At 32.0% G+C, this 16,748-nt stretch overlaps 1 protein-coding gene and 1 long non-coding RNA gene across 2 annotated transcripts; one reads left to right on the top strand and one right to left on the bottom strand.

Moving 5' to 3' along the window:
* Positions 1-7,446: 7,446 nt before the first annotated feature.
* On the bottom strand, positions 7,447-8,356 carry LOC150036950 (uncharacterized). The gene is made up of 3 exons (XR_016528211.1): positions 8,157-8,356; positions 8,002-8,078; positions 7,447-7,647 (listed from the first exon to the last, which is right to left on the bottom strand). It is a non-coding gene; the product is annotated as an uncharacterized LOC150036950 (long non-coding RNA).
* Positions 8,357-9,687: 1,331 nt separating this feature from the next.
* Positions 9,688-10,869, top strand: LOC150036949 (NAC domain-containing protein 30-like). The gene is made up of 2 exons (XM_090311702.1): positions 9,688-10,136; positions 10,314-10,869. Exons 1-2 carry the CDS (start codon positions 9,763-9,765, stop codon positions 10,867-10,869), a joined length of 930 nt encoding a protein of 309 aa, XP_090167828.1. The 5' UTR covers positions 9,688-9,762.
* The last annotated feature ends 5,879 nt before the right edge of the window (positions 10,870-16,748 follow it).

Raw genomic sequence — 16,748 nt, 5'->3', positions numbered from 1 at the left:
CCACCCTATGCGTTGGTGATGGCCAACTCATGCGTTGGCTAAGTGGGACTTTGATGAAGGAAAGGTGATTTACTATGTGTTAAGGATAAAGGGTAAGGCTAATTGATGGAAAACTTCAAGGGAGGATGCCAATGGTATACGAGCATAAGTTTTAAACAATTTAAGTAGAGAAATATGTGAAGTATTTAAGTAATTTAGGTGGCAAAAGGAGGATCACACAAAATTCTAGTAGGAGGTGGACAAAGGAGATTTCATGCAATTGAAGTCTTATCACCTCAAGCGGGAGGTGGATGAAGGAGATTTCACACAAAAAAGGAGATTTTGGCTGGCAAGCTGAAATGAGAACAACTCAAGCCTAGGTTGGGTAGGCTGTGTCTTGGTAGCTCCAAAGTGAGACAAATGGGAGTTGAGTTGTCACCATGGGGTGAGTTTGAAATGGCTATATATAGAGGGGTTGGGCAAGAGGAATTTATTCATACCATCACCTAAATTGTGTGTTGAGAGCATATTTAGAGAGTTATGTTTGAGTTATTAGGCTGCCAAGTTGATTGGAGATCAAAAGAAACAAAGGTTGTGTTGGTGAGGCATTGAGTCAGCCGGACACACAGCCAACCTACACCCTGCGCGCATGCAGCGCTACGTCCGTCCGTCCACACGCGCCTCGCTCGACGCATCCCGCTCGCCAGCCTAGCACAGCTGCCTCCCCCGTATGACGCATCACGGCCAGCGCAACGCACGCTCAAATGTGCCAGTCCCTTGTGCGGCACAACACGCCCACCCTGCCTATTGCCCTACGCCCAGCTGCCTATCACGGTACAAATAACCTCTAAGGAGGCTAATTTTGGGATTTTGGCTAAATTTGAGTAGGGTAAGCTGGTATTTTCATTATATAATGGTATTTTGGCTAGTTTGACATTATTTATTGATATAACAAGTATTAATTGAGGAATTTTCATCGATATGGAGGAATTCTCAGGAAGGTATTCTCAAGGTGATTTTAGTGAGAAAACTTGCTTACGGTGAGTGTTTACTTAGTTTTATGCATTAATATATGGATAAATGCATATGTAAGTACAAAATACATGCTTATGATGTTATGTTGTTGCCATGATATTGTTTGTGAAATTTCTATGGAAATTGAGATTATACCTGGACTACATAAGTTAGCATGCTTAATAAAAGGTGCTTGGCGGGAAAATATAGTCGGCCTCGGTCGGCGGGAAATAATAGTCGGTGATGACCGACGGGAAATATAGTCAAGTTACCTAAGCATGACTAGCGGGAAAGGAATTGTCGATGTGCACATTGGCGGGAAAAAAGGGTTATAAGAAAGTTTCCATAAAAAGTTGTTATGATTAATAATGTGTCCATGATATGAGCATGCCACGTATGGAATGGAATTGGAGGATGATGATTGAATGAATATACACATGATCATGCATAAATTATACTGGAATTGTGATTATGTGATTGATTTCCCAAAAATATGTTTTGCAAAGTGATTATTATTTTAAAAGCACCACTCACTGGGCTTAGTAGCTCACACTCTTCAAAATGTTTTCTTATATTCCCAAAAATGTTTTCATCATGTAATAAAGAATGTAGGAAATTGAACTATGTGTATGAAAGTAGATAGAGTGTTGTAAACATGTTGAAGTCTTTAATAGATAAGGGGGGAAATGTTAAATTTAAATGTTGTCTAGGAATACTACTAGTGTACCCTCACGCGCCCTTTCAGGTCTTGGGGGCTAAAGCTAGGGAGGGGGTGTGACAACTTGGTATCAGAGCAAAGGTTTACGTAAAACCTGGGAAATGTTGAGTCTAGCATAAGTATAAATAGAATCTAGGAAGAGTAAAGGAAAAAGGGATAGGTTAAAGCCAAAGCGGCATCAGGAAAAGGCTTACCTAAGGTGGGGAAGCCAGATAATATTAGAAGATAGGCTAGGTCAAAACCTAAAAAGGAATAAATATAATGAAATATATTAGGAAAACCTAAAGTAGAATCAGGAAAGGTTAGTTGAAAGAAATGAGGAATAATAAGTGGACATAGGGAAACATGAGAAAAGGGAAGTGAAAATAAAGAAATTAGTAAGTAATAACTCGAATAATGTCCACTGTAGGAAATGAATCCGAGCAGACAAGACTGGTGGTGGAATGACTCCAGAACGTGAACTAGAAACCGTGGCGCTAACCCAGGGGAAAACCCTGAAAGATCTGAGAATAGTGTGAACAATAATACTGAATATCCTATTACCTTGAACAATGCAAACTTGGTGGAATCTCGAACTAACATGGGATGTCCACAGTGTGGTAAAAATCATAGCGGTTTGTGTCTGAAAGGGACCGGAATTTGCTATGGGTGTGGCAAGGTTGGCCATATCAGCAAAAATTGTTATACCTTTCAGAGAAAAACAAGAGAGATTCAGGAAAAATATCAACGAGAACTGGCTAGAGGTTCAAGTTCAAAAAGTAACAACATACTGCCTGAACTAACGGACCAAGAATGGACGCGTGCAGGAAAGAAGGATATTCCTCGACGTATCGTGATCGAATTTGAGGAACAACCCACATATGACTCTAACAACGCGGAATCCTATAAATTTTGTATTTTTTGTAAGGAAATAGGACATGTTCAAGAAAGGTGTGTATGGAGAAACGAGAGGATGCGTCTTAACTTTGAAAACTTACGACTATCAGAGAATGAGTAAACAAATAATTATGTAGAATAGAAGAACCTACTAATGTAAATAGCAACAAAGTTCATAAATAAAAATAGTATGTTGATAACATATGTCTAATTTATATGTGAATGGTTGTAGACAAAATGCTGAGAAGTGGAAAACGTAGAACGGGGCAACCCTCTGGGAATGAAAGTGAAAGTGCCTCAAGCCATCTAAAAGAAAAATCCAGGGAGGAAGAACAAATGGATAAATTCGCCCAAAGAATTCAAGCAAGCTTAGAAAATATACAACCTGATCCCGAGAAGAAATATGGGATAAGACGATTAAAGGCATTGAGAGCCACAAACTTTGAAGGAACAAAGGATCCTGCAGATGCAGAAGCATGGATGAATCAAATAGAAAAATATTTCGAAGTGATGAGATGTCTTGAAAACCGTAAGGTAAGTCTTGCCACATTCTTACTACAAAAACAGGCAGAAGATTGGTGGAAGCTACTAAAGAATAGGAGGGGCGATCAAGAAGAAATATGTTGGGAGGAATTTTGAAAAGCATTTTTCGACAGATTCTATCCCCGATCATTCAGGGATATGAAACAAGATAAATTCCTACAGCTCATGCAAGGAAACATGATTGTAACAGAATATGAATTAAAGTATACGAAATTATCCAAGTATGTTTTAAACATAGTGGTGTATGAAAAGGAACATCGTCGGAGGTTTAAAACAGGATTAAAACAAGAAATTCGAACTCCTGTTACAGCAACCGCGAAATGGGGAGAATTTTCAAGGCTAATAGAAGCCGCGATGAGAGTAGAAAGAAGTTTAATGGCGGAAGAAGTAAGACTGGAAAGAGAATCATCAATGAGTCGGTGGCAGAGGGAAGAACCAAGAAATTTTACCCCCAGGGTAGAAAGTAGAAGTGGATGGAAAAGAAGAGGAGTTACCTACACTAAAGCAGACCCTGAACAGGAAAGCCAAATAAAGGAATCAATGATGAGCGTTAACCAAAGACCAAGATGCCCGATCTGCAATAAATATCACTGGGAAAGATGTTGAGAGCAAACCCAAGAATGGTTGCACATGTGTTTTAAGTGTGGCAGACCAGGACACTTTAAACTAGAATATCCTCAGTTGATGGATACTGGAAATGTACAAAACAACCTGGGAGGAAAATCAACGACGGTTGAAGGAGGACGAACTGTAGGAGGGAGAAAAGACGAAACAGGAAAAATGACGTTGGGGAAACTATATAGACTAACTCAAGATAGAGGAGACAATATGTCGGTCGTGGGAAAAGGGAAAGAGAAAGTTTTAGAAGACTAGAATAGAAAGTCGTGGTGTAATAAAACTGTATGAGGCAAATTATTAAATAAAAGTTCTGTTGTAAATTAAGTTTCGTTTAATTTCGAGGACGAAATTATTTTAAGGGGGTGGTAAATGTAAGACCCTAACATTAAATCTAAAATGGGAATTTAAATAGAGAAGAAAAATCCTAAGAAAGGATATTGGAGCAAAGGAGAGAAAACATCAAAATTAACCAAAAAAGTGACCAAAAGTCCAAATGCCTATGAAGGGCTTAAAACATGTTGGATGCAAGAAGGCATGGAGGATGAAAGCAAGAAGACTTGAAAAATGGCTAAGGGTTGCATACTACCAAAGCAAGAGCATACATGAGCCATGGGGACACGGGTAGGAGGTATGCGTCGAGTGAGTTTACTTAGCACGCCTGTTACTCACTTATGTAGGAAAAATGGAGTACTGGGTTTACAACGTGTATGCGAGGGAAGATGACAAGCAGTTGACGAGCGTCATTAGAAACTTATGGATGTATACAATAATGGACTTCCTCCAAGGTGAGAAAGAGCAAAGTTGATTTTACCAGTATATTTGTTGTTGGCGAGTAAATATGTGAAGGAATTACAACTTCATGAAGATGTTGCGTTTGACACCAAACTAGTTGTAGGGAGTCTCATCATCTTCATTCCATGTAACCATTTTGCTCATTGGATCTTGGAAAGCCAACTTAAAACACTATCAATTCCAGAACGTCATTGTTGAAAATGATGTTCAAAGAAGAAACAAAAGCAGAAAACATGTGTGCAAGAAAAAAAAGGTCGGCAACCTGGTGAGGGTGTTCGTTAAAAGCTAGCCAAGATTATCGAATTCAAGAAAGAATTGCTGAACCAACGATCGAAGGCATGAGATTGCAAAGGAGAAAATGAGATTTAGGGGGCGGCTAAATGAAGAAGATGAATAAGATGAGATTTATGGTTTTTTTGTTATCTTTGTTTAATAAATAATAATAATTATGATAATAATAATAAGAAGAAGAATAAAAATAGTAATAATAATAATATTATTAATGTTAATATTAATAATAAACGGAAAAATATATATATACACACCCACATGTTTCAAACATTTAAAATTTAATTCTCATTTATATGTTTCTTTTTAGGTTCAACAAGCTATTTTTACATGTTTGTATATGAAAAATTGAAAACATCGAAAATATAAAGAAAAAAATCAAATTAATTTGGTAACAATATGTATAAAATAATAATAAAAAAATATATAGATATAATTTAACTTTTTGTTTATTCTGATTAAAAAAAAATCGATAAGCAGTTAGATAAAATCTGGGAGAAAAATCAGGAAAGAAGTCCGTTTATTTACAATTAAACTGTATTCATAATTCCATTTTCATAAGCTTCAACAATTACAACTTCATCAACCACAAAATCTATAAAAGAAGCCTAACTCGTTGTAGAGGCATAGCAAAAACAGAAAGATTGCAAAAAGTAAATACTTATTTTTTTGTCAAAAATATAAATTAATGATATAATAGTATAATAAGATGATAATGAATAAAAGGTAATTAAAAAAATACAAAAAATGATCAAATTTAAATGACATATAAAGTTTATTAGATGATAATATGTATAAAATATTTCGTAAAATCTTAATTAAAATAAAAAAAATTAATCTGAATTTAGAATAATAAAAAATAATAAAATAATATAAAATCTAAAGATGTATTATAAATTAAAATCCAAATGGTGATAAACAAATTAAATATAGATTAATTTTGAATATTTTCGAAAAGTGATCAAATCAAATGAAAACAAATAGCTAATTTGAATCAATTAAGGGAGAAAAATGAGGAAGAGATTGATTTATTTTAAATCAATTTGTGAATAATTATCAAAATCTAATTTTAATATTAAAAATAAATTTAAATTCTAAAAGATGGCAAAAATTACTGAATGACGGTCATTTTTAAATTTTAAAATTGAATCTATTAGATTATAATATGATTAATTTGATTATTAATAAAGCTCTCCAATTACATTGTATTTATATACCAATTATTACTCAAGCTCTTCACTCACATTATATTTATATCTTGATTATTAATAAAACTCTATGCTTACATTGTATTTAATATTTTAGACATAGGAACCAATTAAGGGCAAGTCAAGTACTATCAAAATAACAGCTAAATATGAAATAATATGTACAATTGAATCTAATAGCATATACAAACCAATTTAAATCTTAAAAAATGTGGAAAATATCCAATTAATTTATTAGAAACATGTATAAAATAATGAAAAACAATTCAAACATTTGAATAGATTTAAAATTTGATTAGATAAATGAAATTTGATAATACATAGATATTTAAAATATAAATTTGGTAGAAAAATCTACATATTTAATTTAATATAAAAAGTGGTTAAACAAAATCTAAATTAATAATAAAATATGCATTGACACCTTAACTACGTGAGGAAAATTAGGGAGGGTAGTTATTTTGAGGAAGGTGGTTATTTTTAATTTTTCAAATGAATCGATTAGAGGAAAGATGGTGAACTAAGGCATCAACGATTACCCTGTATATAGAACCCGTTATTGTTTATGATTTTATACTTACCATGTATTTGTAGTTTCATCAATAACAGAAGCTACGAACTAGACGAGGATAAAACAGGGATTTAAAAATTCGTGGTCATATGTCTGTCATGTGAGTTGCCACAAATCTCATCATTTGCCAATTTTGTCATTTTTCAAAATCAAACCCTAAAATCTGAATACGCTACCATTCCCAAAAATAAAATTGAAAATATTGTTTGAGCTAGGATCAGAAATTACGCACACAGTGTGTTGAACATACAAATCTTGAAATTTCATTGAAATGGGGGAAAACAAAATTTTCTCGGTCAAAATTTCAAAGCCATTAAAATCTCGCAATTTAAAAACAATATCTGATCTCAAAGGTTTACCATGCACAAGTTAAGTCATTTAGTAAACTGAATTTTGAAGATAAGAGATTCATGCACTAGAAGAAATTCGGGCTTTAATGTCGGTTGCCAACCGATATTAAAGATAATATTATTAAAGCCCTTTAATATTGGTTGCTTTTAATGTCGGTTTAAACCGACATTAAAGGACTTCAATAACACAGCCTTCAATGTCAGTTGCAACGACATTAAAGGTATTGAAGCTTGTCGGTTGCAACCGACATTAGAGCCGTTTTTTTTTTTTTTGGATTCTTAACCGACATTGAAGCCCAAATCTGTCCGTTTTATCAATTATTGTCCGTTTTTTAATGTTCCCTTGCCAAATCCATTTTTTCGGTAAAAAAGTATAATATGACACATCATCATCAAACACTTTCGTTATGACATTATTCATGTATAGATTGTAAATCTATTACATTTAATCCACAAATTCTGCTATAAAATTATAATTTAAAAGGCGTACAATAATTCAAGCCTTGAAAACACAAATTACAAGTAATACAAAGATTATGATTTTACAAGGGCAACAGAATCTTCCGTGTAAGGGCAACACAATTTTATTTGTCTACAAATTTGGGAGGGTTTGAGAGATTAAGAGATGTAATATATGTTGTTGAGATGGACTTCATTATCAGGATTCTTCTTCTTCAGCTCATCCAGCAACTACAGAAGAATTGGAAAGATTTAGAATTTAACTTCAACTTAACAAGTAATGTGCCTGAGATTAAGAATTTAACCTTAGGCAGACTCTGATCCAAGGAGAAAAATTAATATGATAACCATAACCACATTTATATAATCATATGAAAGGCCAAATGTTAATGAAACTTCAATCTGTCACGCACATTGAAACGTGCTATAATGTGATCAGAATACAGAAAACAGAAGTGCCATCTCATATGTAACAGTAACACAATCAAGATAACCAGCTTCTGTCAGATTGCAAAAGTAATCTCTATTCAACAGAATGAATGCATAATCTGATTATATGAAACAGGTTTAGCCAAGTAAATATACCTTATCCGGTGTCATGCCAAGCTCTCTCTTGAAAACTTCACACTTGATTGTACGGGGATACTAGGCATAAAACTAACCTACAAGAACATAAGGACTAGTTTTCAGTATGAAATCCAAAGCAACAGAAGTTTCTGGATCAATATTAAACTGCATACCTTGAAACAGGAGGACAATAATGGTGTCGAAGACTATCAATTTCCCAAAGTGAACTTCCCGTACCAATAATTCTTGTTAACAAGGATCAATCACCAAATATTAAACATTCACACAATAAACATAAAGCGGCCACCAGTAGGATTAACTCAAAAAGGCATGATTCAAATTGAGCACACATGGACTATTGTGGAACAAACAACCACGACACGTAGCTAACTGTATTTTCAGCCATGAAATTTGACAAGACTTGTGAATTAAAACATCTTGTGTAAACCATTGGAAAGTAAGTCAAGAAAGCAATTTTGACAAGTGATGGTGATACTAGCAGTTCACCACAGGAATACTAATTAATCCACATGTCCTTGTCCCCTTCCCTCCAACAGAGAGAAAATCCAATTGGAAGGCACGGAATAAATTATCAAACGCATGATGATAAGAATATAATCCAAGGGAAAAAACCACCAATTTACAAAGTCAAAAGGAAAAAAGAAAAAAAAGAAAAAGACAACACATACTCTAGGCGCTAGATTTAATAGGATCAGTTTCCTCTAGCAACGGGGCCGGGGCCGGGGCGGGGCGAGCGAGAGGGGACTTTATGTGCGAGAGCGAGAGTGGAGGTATGAGCGAGAGCAATAGTAGCGAGAGTATCGAGAGTAGAAGGACGAGCGAGAGCGAGAGTAGCGAGCGTAGCGAGAGTGGAGAGACCAGCGAGAGCGATAGCCAGAGTAAGGGTAGCGAGAGCGAGAGCGAGATTCAAATCCAATTTTGAAGATAAGAGATTCATGCTTGTAGATATGTGTTGTGGTAGCAAATTAATTTTGAAAATTAAAACCAATTTAAACAATTTTTAAAAATGTATTTAATAATATATTTATAAACCATAAAACTAATTATAGTTACTCACTAATATATTAGGTTGATTATAAACAAACTAATTAATTTATAAACTTGTTTTATTATTTAAATTTTTGTATAATTTTTTTTGTATTATCATATAATACAAAAAATAATGCATTTATTTAAATTTAATTAATGTATTAATTAATGTATAATTAGGTTGATATATTATATAATATATATTTTAATTTAACAAAAATAATCGAGTTGGTAACATAAAATAATGCATTTATTTATTTATTTATTTTTAATAATCTTTTCTTATATAAGTATGCATTTGAAAAATTCAAATTTAAAATCAAGCTACATTGAAAATGTCAAAATGTTATTTTCAGAATTTGCACGGATTAACATCGAGATTCTACTCAATTTTCCAAATATTATATAATCTTTCCAAATCTTATATCAAATCTTATATATTTTCAGATTTTCTTCAAATTCAATTATTTTTATGAAATCTTATATCAATTTTTTACATATTTTTTCAAATCTTATATCAAATCTTATATCAAATATATCTTTAAAAAGATTACGGTCAAACAAATTGGATCTCAAACAAAAAAATTGATGTCTATAAATATGAAGACTTCGGCGCTCAAATAATTTCAATCACAACTTCTTTGGAGACACCCACCCTCAAGCCTTTGATCGCAGTTTCTTCAAAAACTTAGAAATCAACTAAGCCTTCATCCCTGGTTGCTATTGGTAATGGATTCAGATTCATTGCAACAGGCTTTGAAGTTGTTGGTTGGCTTTAGGTTTAACCCTACAGACCAAATACTCATGGAGCATTATCTTTACAAGAAGATTCACACCCTTCCCTATTCCACACTCGTTGTTTTTGACTGTGATCTCTACGGAGATTTAGAGCCTTGGGAAATTTGGAATTCCTATGGAGGTGTTGATGGCCAAGACCTCTATTTCTTTACGAAACTCAATAGGTCCATCAATAGTTCGGGACAATTATCTGCCCATGTCAATCGCAAGATCGGCTTGGCTGGCGGTACATGGAGTGGTGAGAACTCAGCCACCCCGATTTCTGGAAGCAACGTCCCAATAATTGGCTACTGCAGACGATTAAGGTATCCATAATAACGCCTTTCTTTCTATCTCCAACTTTCTGGCACTTGTGTTTTTAGTTTTATGTCACCCTTTGAAATTATTGTTTGTTTTTTCTTAATTTTTCAATTATTATAGTTTTCAACTTACCATTCTTTTGGAATTTAGAAAGACTAACTTTTAGCATTTGTTACTGTTAGGTACGAGAATCCTCAATTACAAGAACATCATGGTGAATGGATCATGCATGAGTACAGCTTGCATGAGAGTGTGATCACACGTGGTTGTTCAGATCCAAACTATGTATTGTGTCGGATTAGAAAGAATGAAAGACCCAAAAGAAAAGCATTGGGGATATGCAATATTCAACCTACGAAGAAGAGGATTGTGGCACCTGAGATTCATGATACGAGGAAGATTAACCAAAGACGACCTACAAGAAAAGCAAACAAAATTCCGCCTCAGCAATTAGCCGAGCAGAGTGCCGTGACACCTAATATGGTATGCCACATGCCTTGTGATCCTAAAATGACCGCCAAGGAAAGTATTAGTGATATGCCTGAGCCTGAGATGATCATCAACCAAATAACTAGTGACATGCCTTATGCTCAAAATATGAACATTATGCCTCACATGCCTGAAATCATCACCAATACGATGGAAGCTAATGACGAGATACAATGGAGTGAAATATTAACTTTTGATTTCAATGAAGAAGATACTGAAAACACAAAATATCTTATTCCACAAATTTAGGTTTATTAGATGAGTATTGAGAATGTAACATATAATTGAGATATTTGTATTTGCCCGTAGATTCTTGGTCACATTATTGTATACAAATGTTATATATTTTGAATTAATAAAATACTTAATGTTTATTAGTTTATATAAAATTTGTTAATGTTGGTTTACAAATAATTATATTCGATCCATATATTTCCTATGTGTCCTTGATCTCCTATAAAATCACTTTGAAAGAAATAATTCTCCCATAGCTGGCTATCTATTTTCATGTTATAATGATACTACATCGACAATTTATATTTCAATATTCTATATAGCCTTTGAAGAATTTCATTAAATTAGGTTGAAAACTTGATTGTGTACAAATAATTAATAAAGTCTTATACAAACATAACTCTCAACTCATGTACAAATAATTAATCATTGAATATCTCGTTGGTAATTTTGAAGGGATTCATTGTATGTCATGTTTGTAGATGTTTGATAGCCGATTTAGAACTTAAAATCTAATTTAAACAATTGTTAGCATTGAAATATAATATGAAATATAATAATTTCGGACAGATTCTAAAATTTAAACATAATTATTTGATATAATATTGTCTATCCTAAGAATTAAAATAATAATAAAATAATAAAATACTTCAACTGGAAAAAAAATAATCTCATAGAATATTAAGCAATTCAAACTATAAATAAATAAATAAATGTAGAATTTGGGATTAAAAAAAAAGTTTATATTCTCCAGAATGATTTAAAATAAAAAATAAAATTTCTTTTTGAATGATTTAAATTAATTAACTTTTTTATCATTGGAGCTTATACCGTCAATTAGGTCCCCTGCTAGCTCACAATAGGTAAAATAAGAATCATTAGTTTTGAAAGAATTTGAAATGTTCAAAAGGGAATTTATGTTAGTTGTTATATTTTATAATATAAATTTATTTTTAATGAGTTCAAATTTAAACTATAGGTTCAGAGAGAAATGTAAATTTGAATATGATTTAAATGTTTAATTAATTAAATTGGTTACTTAATTAATTTTATTAATTACGTAAAAAATTAACTCTAAGACGTTGTTGTGGAATATTAAGTTTTTGTTAAATATAAATTCAAATATAATTCTAGGAGAAAAATCAGGAAAAGAGGCATAGCAAAAACAGCAAGATTGCAAAAAGTACATACTTATTTGTTTGTCAAAAATATAAATTAATGATATAATAATATAATAAGATGATAATGAATAAAAGGTAATTAAAAAAATACAAAAAATGATCAAATTTAAATGAAATATAAGTTTATTAGATGATAATATGTATACAATATTTCCTAAAATCTTAATTAAAATAAAAAAAATTAATCTGAATTTAGAATAATAAAAAATAATAAAATAATATAAAATCTAAAGATGTATTATAAATTAAAATCCAAATGGTGATAAACAAATTAAATATAAATTAATTCTGAATATTTTCGAAAAGTGGTCAAATCAAATGAAAACAAATAGCTAATTTGAATAAATTAAGAAGAAATGAGGAAGAGATTGGTTTATTTTAAATCAATTCGTAAATAATTATCAAAATCTAATTTTAATATTAAAATTAAATTTAAATTCCAAAAGATGGCAAAAATTAGGGAATGACGGTCATTTTTTGTTTTGAAATTGAATCTATTAGATTATAATATGATTAATTTGATTATTAATAAAGCTCTCCAATTACATTGTATTTATATACCAGTTATTACTCAAGCTCTTCACTCACATTGTATTTATATCTTGATTATTAATAAAACTTTACACTTACATTGTATTTAATATTTTAGACATAGAAACCAATTAAGGGCAAGTCAAGTACTATCAAAATAACAGCTAAATATGAAATAATATGTACAATTGAATCTAATAGCATATACAAATCAATTTAAATCTTAAAAGATATGGAAAAGATCCAATTAATTTATTAGAAACATGTATAAAATAATGAAAAACAATTCAAACATTTGAATAGATTTAAATTTTGATTAGATAAATGAAATTTGATAATACATAGATATTTAAAATATAAATTTGGTAGAAAAATCTACATATTTAATTTAATATAAAAAGTGGTTAAACAAAATCTAAATTAATAATAAAATATGCATTGAAACCTTAACTACGTGAGGAAAATTAGGGAGGGTGGTTATTTTGAGGAAGGTGGTTATTTTTAATTTTTCGAATGAATCGATTAGAGGAAAGATGGTGAACTAAGGCATCAACGATTACCCTGTATATAGAACCCATTATTGTTTATGATTCTACACTTATCATGTATTTGTAGTTTCATCAATAACAGAATCTACGAACTAGACGAGGATAAAATAGGGATTTAAAAATTCGTGGTCATATGTCTGTCATGTGAGTTGCCACAAATCTCATCATTTGTCAGTTTTGTCATTTTTCAAAATCAAACCCTAAAATCTGAATACGTTACAATTCCCAAAAATAAAATTGAAAATATTGTTTGAGTTAGGATCTGAACCCAAATACTCCAGAAATTACGCACAGGCTAACGAAACAGTGTGTTGAACATACAAATCTTGAAATTTCATCGAAATGGGGGAAAACAAAATTTTCTCGGGTCAAAATTTCAAAGGCATCAAAATCTCGCAATTTTAAATCATAGTTGAAATACAATATCTGATCTCAATGGTTTACCATGCACTAGTTAAGTCATTTAGTAAATTGAATTTTGAAGATAAGAGATTCATGCTTGTAGATATGTGTTGTGGTAGCAAATTAATTTTGAAAGTTAAAACAAATTTAAACAATTTTTCAAAATGTATTTAATAATATATTTATAAACCATAAAACTAATTATAGTTATTCACTAATATATTAGGTTGATTATAAACAAACTAATTAATTTATAAACTTGTTTTATTATTTAAATTTTTGTATAATTGTTTTTTGTATTATCATATAATATATGATATATTATATAATATATATTTTAATTTAACAAAAATAATCCAGTTTGTAACATAAAATAATGCATTTATTGTTGTTGTTGTTTTTATAATCTTTTCTTATATAAGTATGCATTTGAAAAATTCAAATTTAAAATCTAGCTACATTGAAAATGTCAAAATATTATTTTTAGAATTTGTACTGATTAACATCGAGATTCTACTCAATTTTCCAAATATTATATAATCTTTCCAAATCTTATATTAAATCTTATATCGTTTCAAATTTTCTTCAAATTCAATTATTTGTATGAAATCTTATATCAATTTTTTACATATTTTTTCAAATATTTACCCTTATTTTTGTTTCCATAATGTATTGTATATAAATATTATAAATTTTGAATTAATAAAATACTTAATGTTTATTAGTGTAAAACCCGAATCCTAATTATGTTAAGTAAGAGTAAGTAAAGAGATGTTCCTAATGAGCTAAATGAAGCCTTATCTTAGGAAGGATAGGAGATGGAAGCTAGAAGAAATAGGCTCTTGGGTAGCTAAGTGTAAAAGTAGGACAAACTCGGTTGTTCCTAATGAGCTAAATGAAGCCTTATCTTAGGAAGGATAGGAGATGGAAGCAAGAAGAAATAGGCTCTTGGGTAGCTAAGTGTAAAAGTAGGACAAAACTCGGCTAGGTTAAGGAAGGTCATGCTTGATGATGGAATGCATAATAAGCATATGAATGAGACCATGCTATTTAATGAGGTGTAGTGCTGAAGTAATATTGTGAGTGAAGTTAGCAAAAGGAAATTTGGCAAATCTTAACCCTTCATCACCAATAGTGGGCCAGATGGCACAAGGAGGTTCATGCTGGATCTTGGGTAGTAATATAAGCAAGAAGGTTGAATTCATTAGGTCGGCTTGGAAAAATTACTTAGGCTATTTATGTAATTTCAGTGGCATTCGAAAGCTCTATGAGTCTATTTTCTGTGGCTGGGCTGCTAGAAGGAAAAATTGCCGGAATAAGCCAGAGAGGCAAAATGAAGACGAAGGGTTCGTTTCTCGGGTGAATCTAGGCCATCAGTGAAGAATTGAAACTGCATGACGAATTACAAAGAATTTTGAGCTAAATATTCAACAACTTTGTAGAATGAAACTTTTTAAGATCAGGCCTGAAAATTGAGTTATATAATTTTGAAGTTTGAACTAGAAATTATTGAACAAGTAGGCAGTTGCTTGAATTGGGGCCAATGATGAAGTTTTGAATCTCTAGATTAAATGACGAGGAATTTTGAGTTGAAAGTTGAAGGTAATGTTGCTAACTTAATTCTAAACATATTTGTAGAAGGAAGTTTCTTTAAAAGAGGGTTGAATTTTGAGTTATGAATTTTTAAATTTGTAACAGAGGATCTGTGCATAAGTAGACAACTGCTTGGGAAGAACAAGCAAACAACTCATATGGAGAAGGAGGATCTTGCTTATGAAGGCACTCTCACTAATTTTGTGCTGAGGATCTCGGTCTAGAAGGGAATCTCACTAGAAATTGGGCTGAATCTCGCTAGAAATTGGGTTGAACCTCGCTAGAAATTGGGTTGAACCTCGCTGGTATCGCTGGTAAGGGAGTATCGCTAGGAAAAACTTGATCACGCTCATGAGGAAAATCTTGCTAGTAAAACTGTCTCTGATGATGAAATTTCCATTAGTAAATGAACTATTTGAGGTATTTTGCTAAGAATTCTAAGTAGTTTAACTGGGAATCATGTTCTTTCATGCCAAGAAGAGCTAGAAGAGGCATATAACTCGTTAAGAGGCCAACGAGCTGTGAGTGGCTATGTGATGAATTGATGTTTTAACGATTTAGAAACCATGATTTCCTTGAAGTTATTTCTCATGCTAAGTGTTTAAATGAAGTGCCAAGCAACGTGTTTGTGAAACTGATTCTCATGCTAAGTAAAGCATGTTTTCCATGGAATTGATATGATTTAAATATGTTATTTTGTCCAAATACTTTCAGCATGTTTAAATAACTTCATTTTTATGATGAACTAGTATGATGGATGAACTAGTATGATGATTTGAGCTTTAGTGTTCAACTAAATGTTTATGACTAGTTTTACCTAAAACGCAATACCGAAGGACATTTGAGAAGGTATTTGCCCAACCAGATGCCGAAGGACATTTGAGAAGGTATCTGACCAACTTGGTACCAAAGGACATTCGAGAAGGTACCAGACCAACTTGATACCAAAGGACATTTGAGAAGGTATCTTAGCAGCTCGATACTGAAAGACGTTTGAGAAGGTATCTGAGCAGAAGTACCTAGGATATTGAAGGACAATGAGAAGGTATCCTAGTCAGGTACATAAGGTATGATGGTACTCAGTTATAACCACGTGCACATAGGTAATACAACGAGAGACTAAGCAAAAGGGGTTCTCCCAGACTAAGGTTGAAATTGAGGGTTAGAACTAATAGTTCACTCTCAACTAAGGATAAAAGCAGTCGTATATTCTTCTAGGCTAGAAGGATAGTTTGAAATTTCTAATGCTTATGAATGTTTATCAACGCATGATGTTTACTAATGTATGAGTTTTCCAAGTATGTCTTCCATGTCTAACACATGCTAGTGGTTTTACATGCTAGTTCAATATATTTTAAGCCAACTTATTTCACAAAGTATGAAATATGCGTTAGGGTTAAAGCTAAGATTGAATGAAGCTTGACGTACTATTTTTTAAATACCTCAGGTTGCCAAAGTACATGCATTGGTATTTCTAAACATAATGGATAGGGATACTAAAGGTAGGGAAGATATCTGAATAAATGTACCTAAAGTGTTGACGGTACATAGTAAACTCCATGTGTATGTAAGTAGGTCTAAGTGAGAGGTCGAGGTATGGGTCTCTTGGCCGATAATAGACGTTGGGAGCTAGAGCATT

This window comes from Benincasa hispida, chromosome 3 (assembly GCF_027475165.1).
Source record: "Benincasa hispida cultivar pf3 chromosome 3, pf3_genome.v1.1, whole genome shotgun sequence".
NCBI lineage: Eukaryota > Viridiplantae > Streptophyta > Magnoliopsida > Cucurbitales > Cucurbitaceae > Benincasa > Benincasa hispida.
Note: the sequence above shows the minus strand (reverse complement) of the source record. Positions and strands in the feature narration are given on the sequence as shown.

Coding starts and splice junctions, on each gene's coding strand:
- LOC150036949 (XM_090311702.1), top strand. CDS start 9,763: ATGGATTCAGATTCATTGCAACAGGCTTTGAAGTTGTTGGTTGGCTTT. Junction 10,137..10,313: donor GGCTACTGCAGACGATTAAG/GTATCCATAATA, acceptor TGTTACTGTTAG/GTACGAGAATCCTCAATTAC.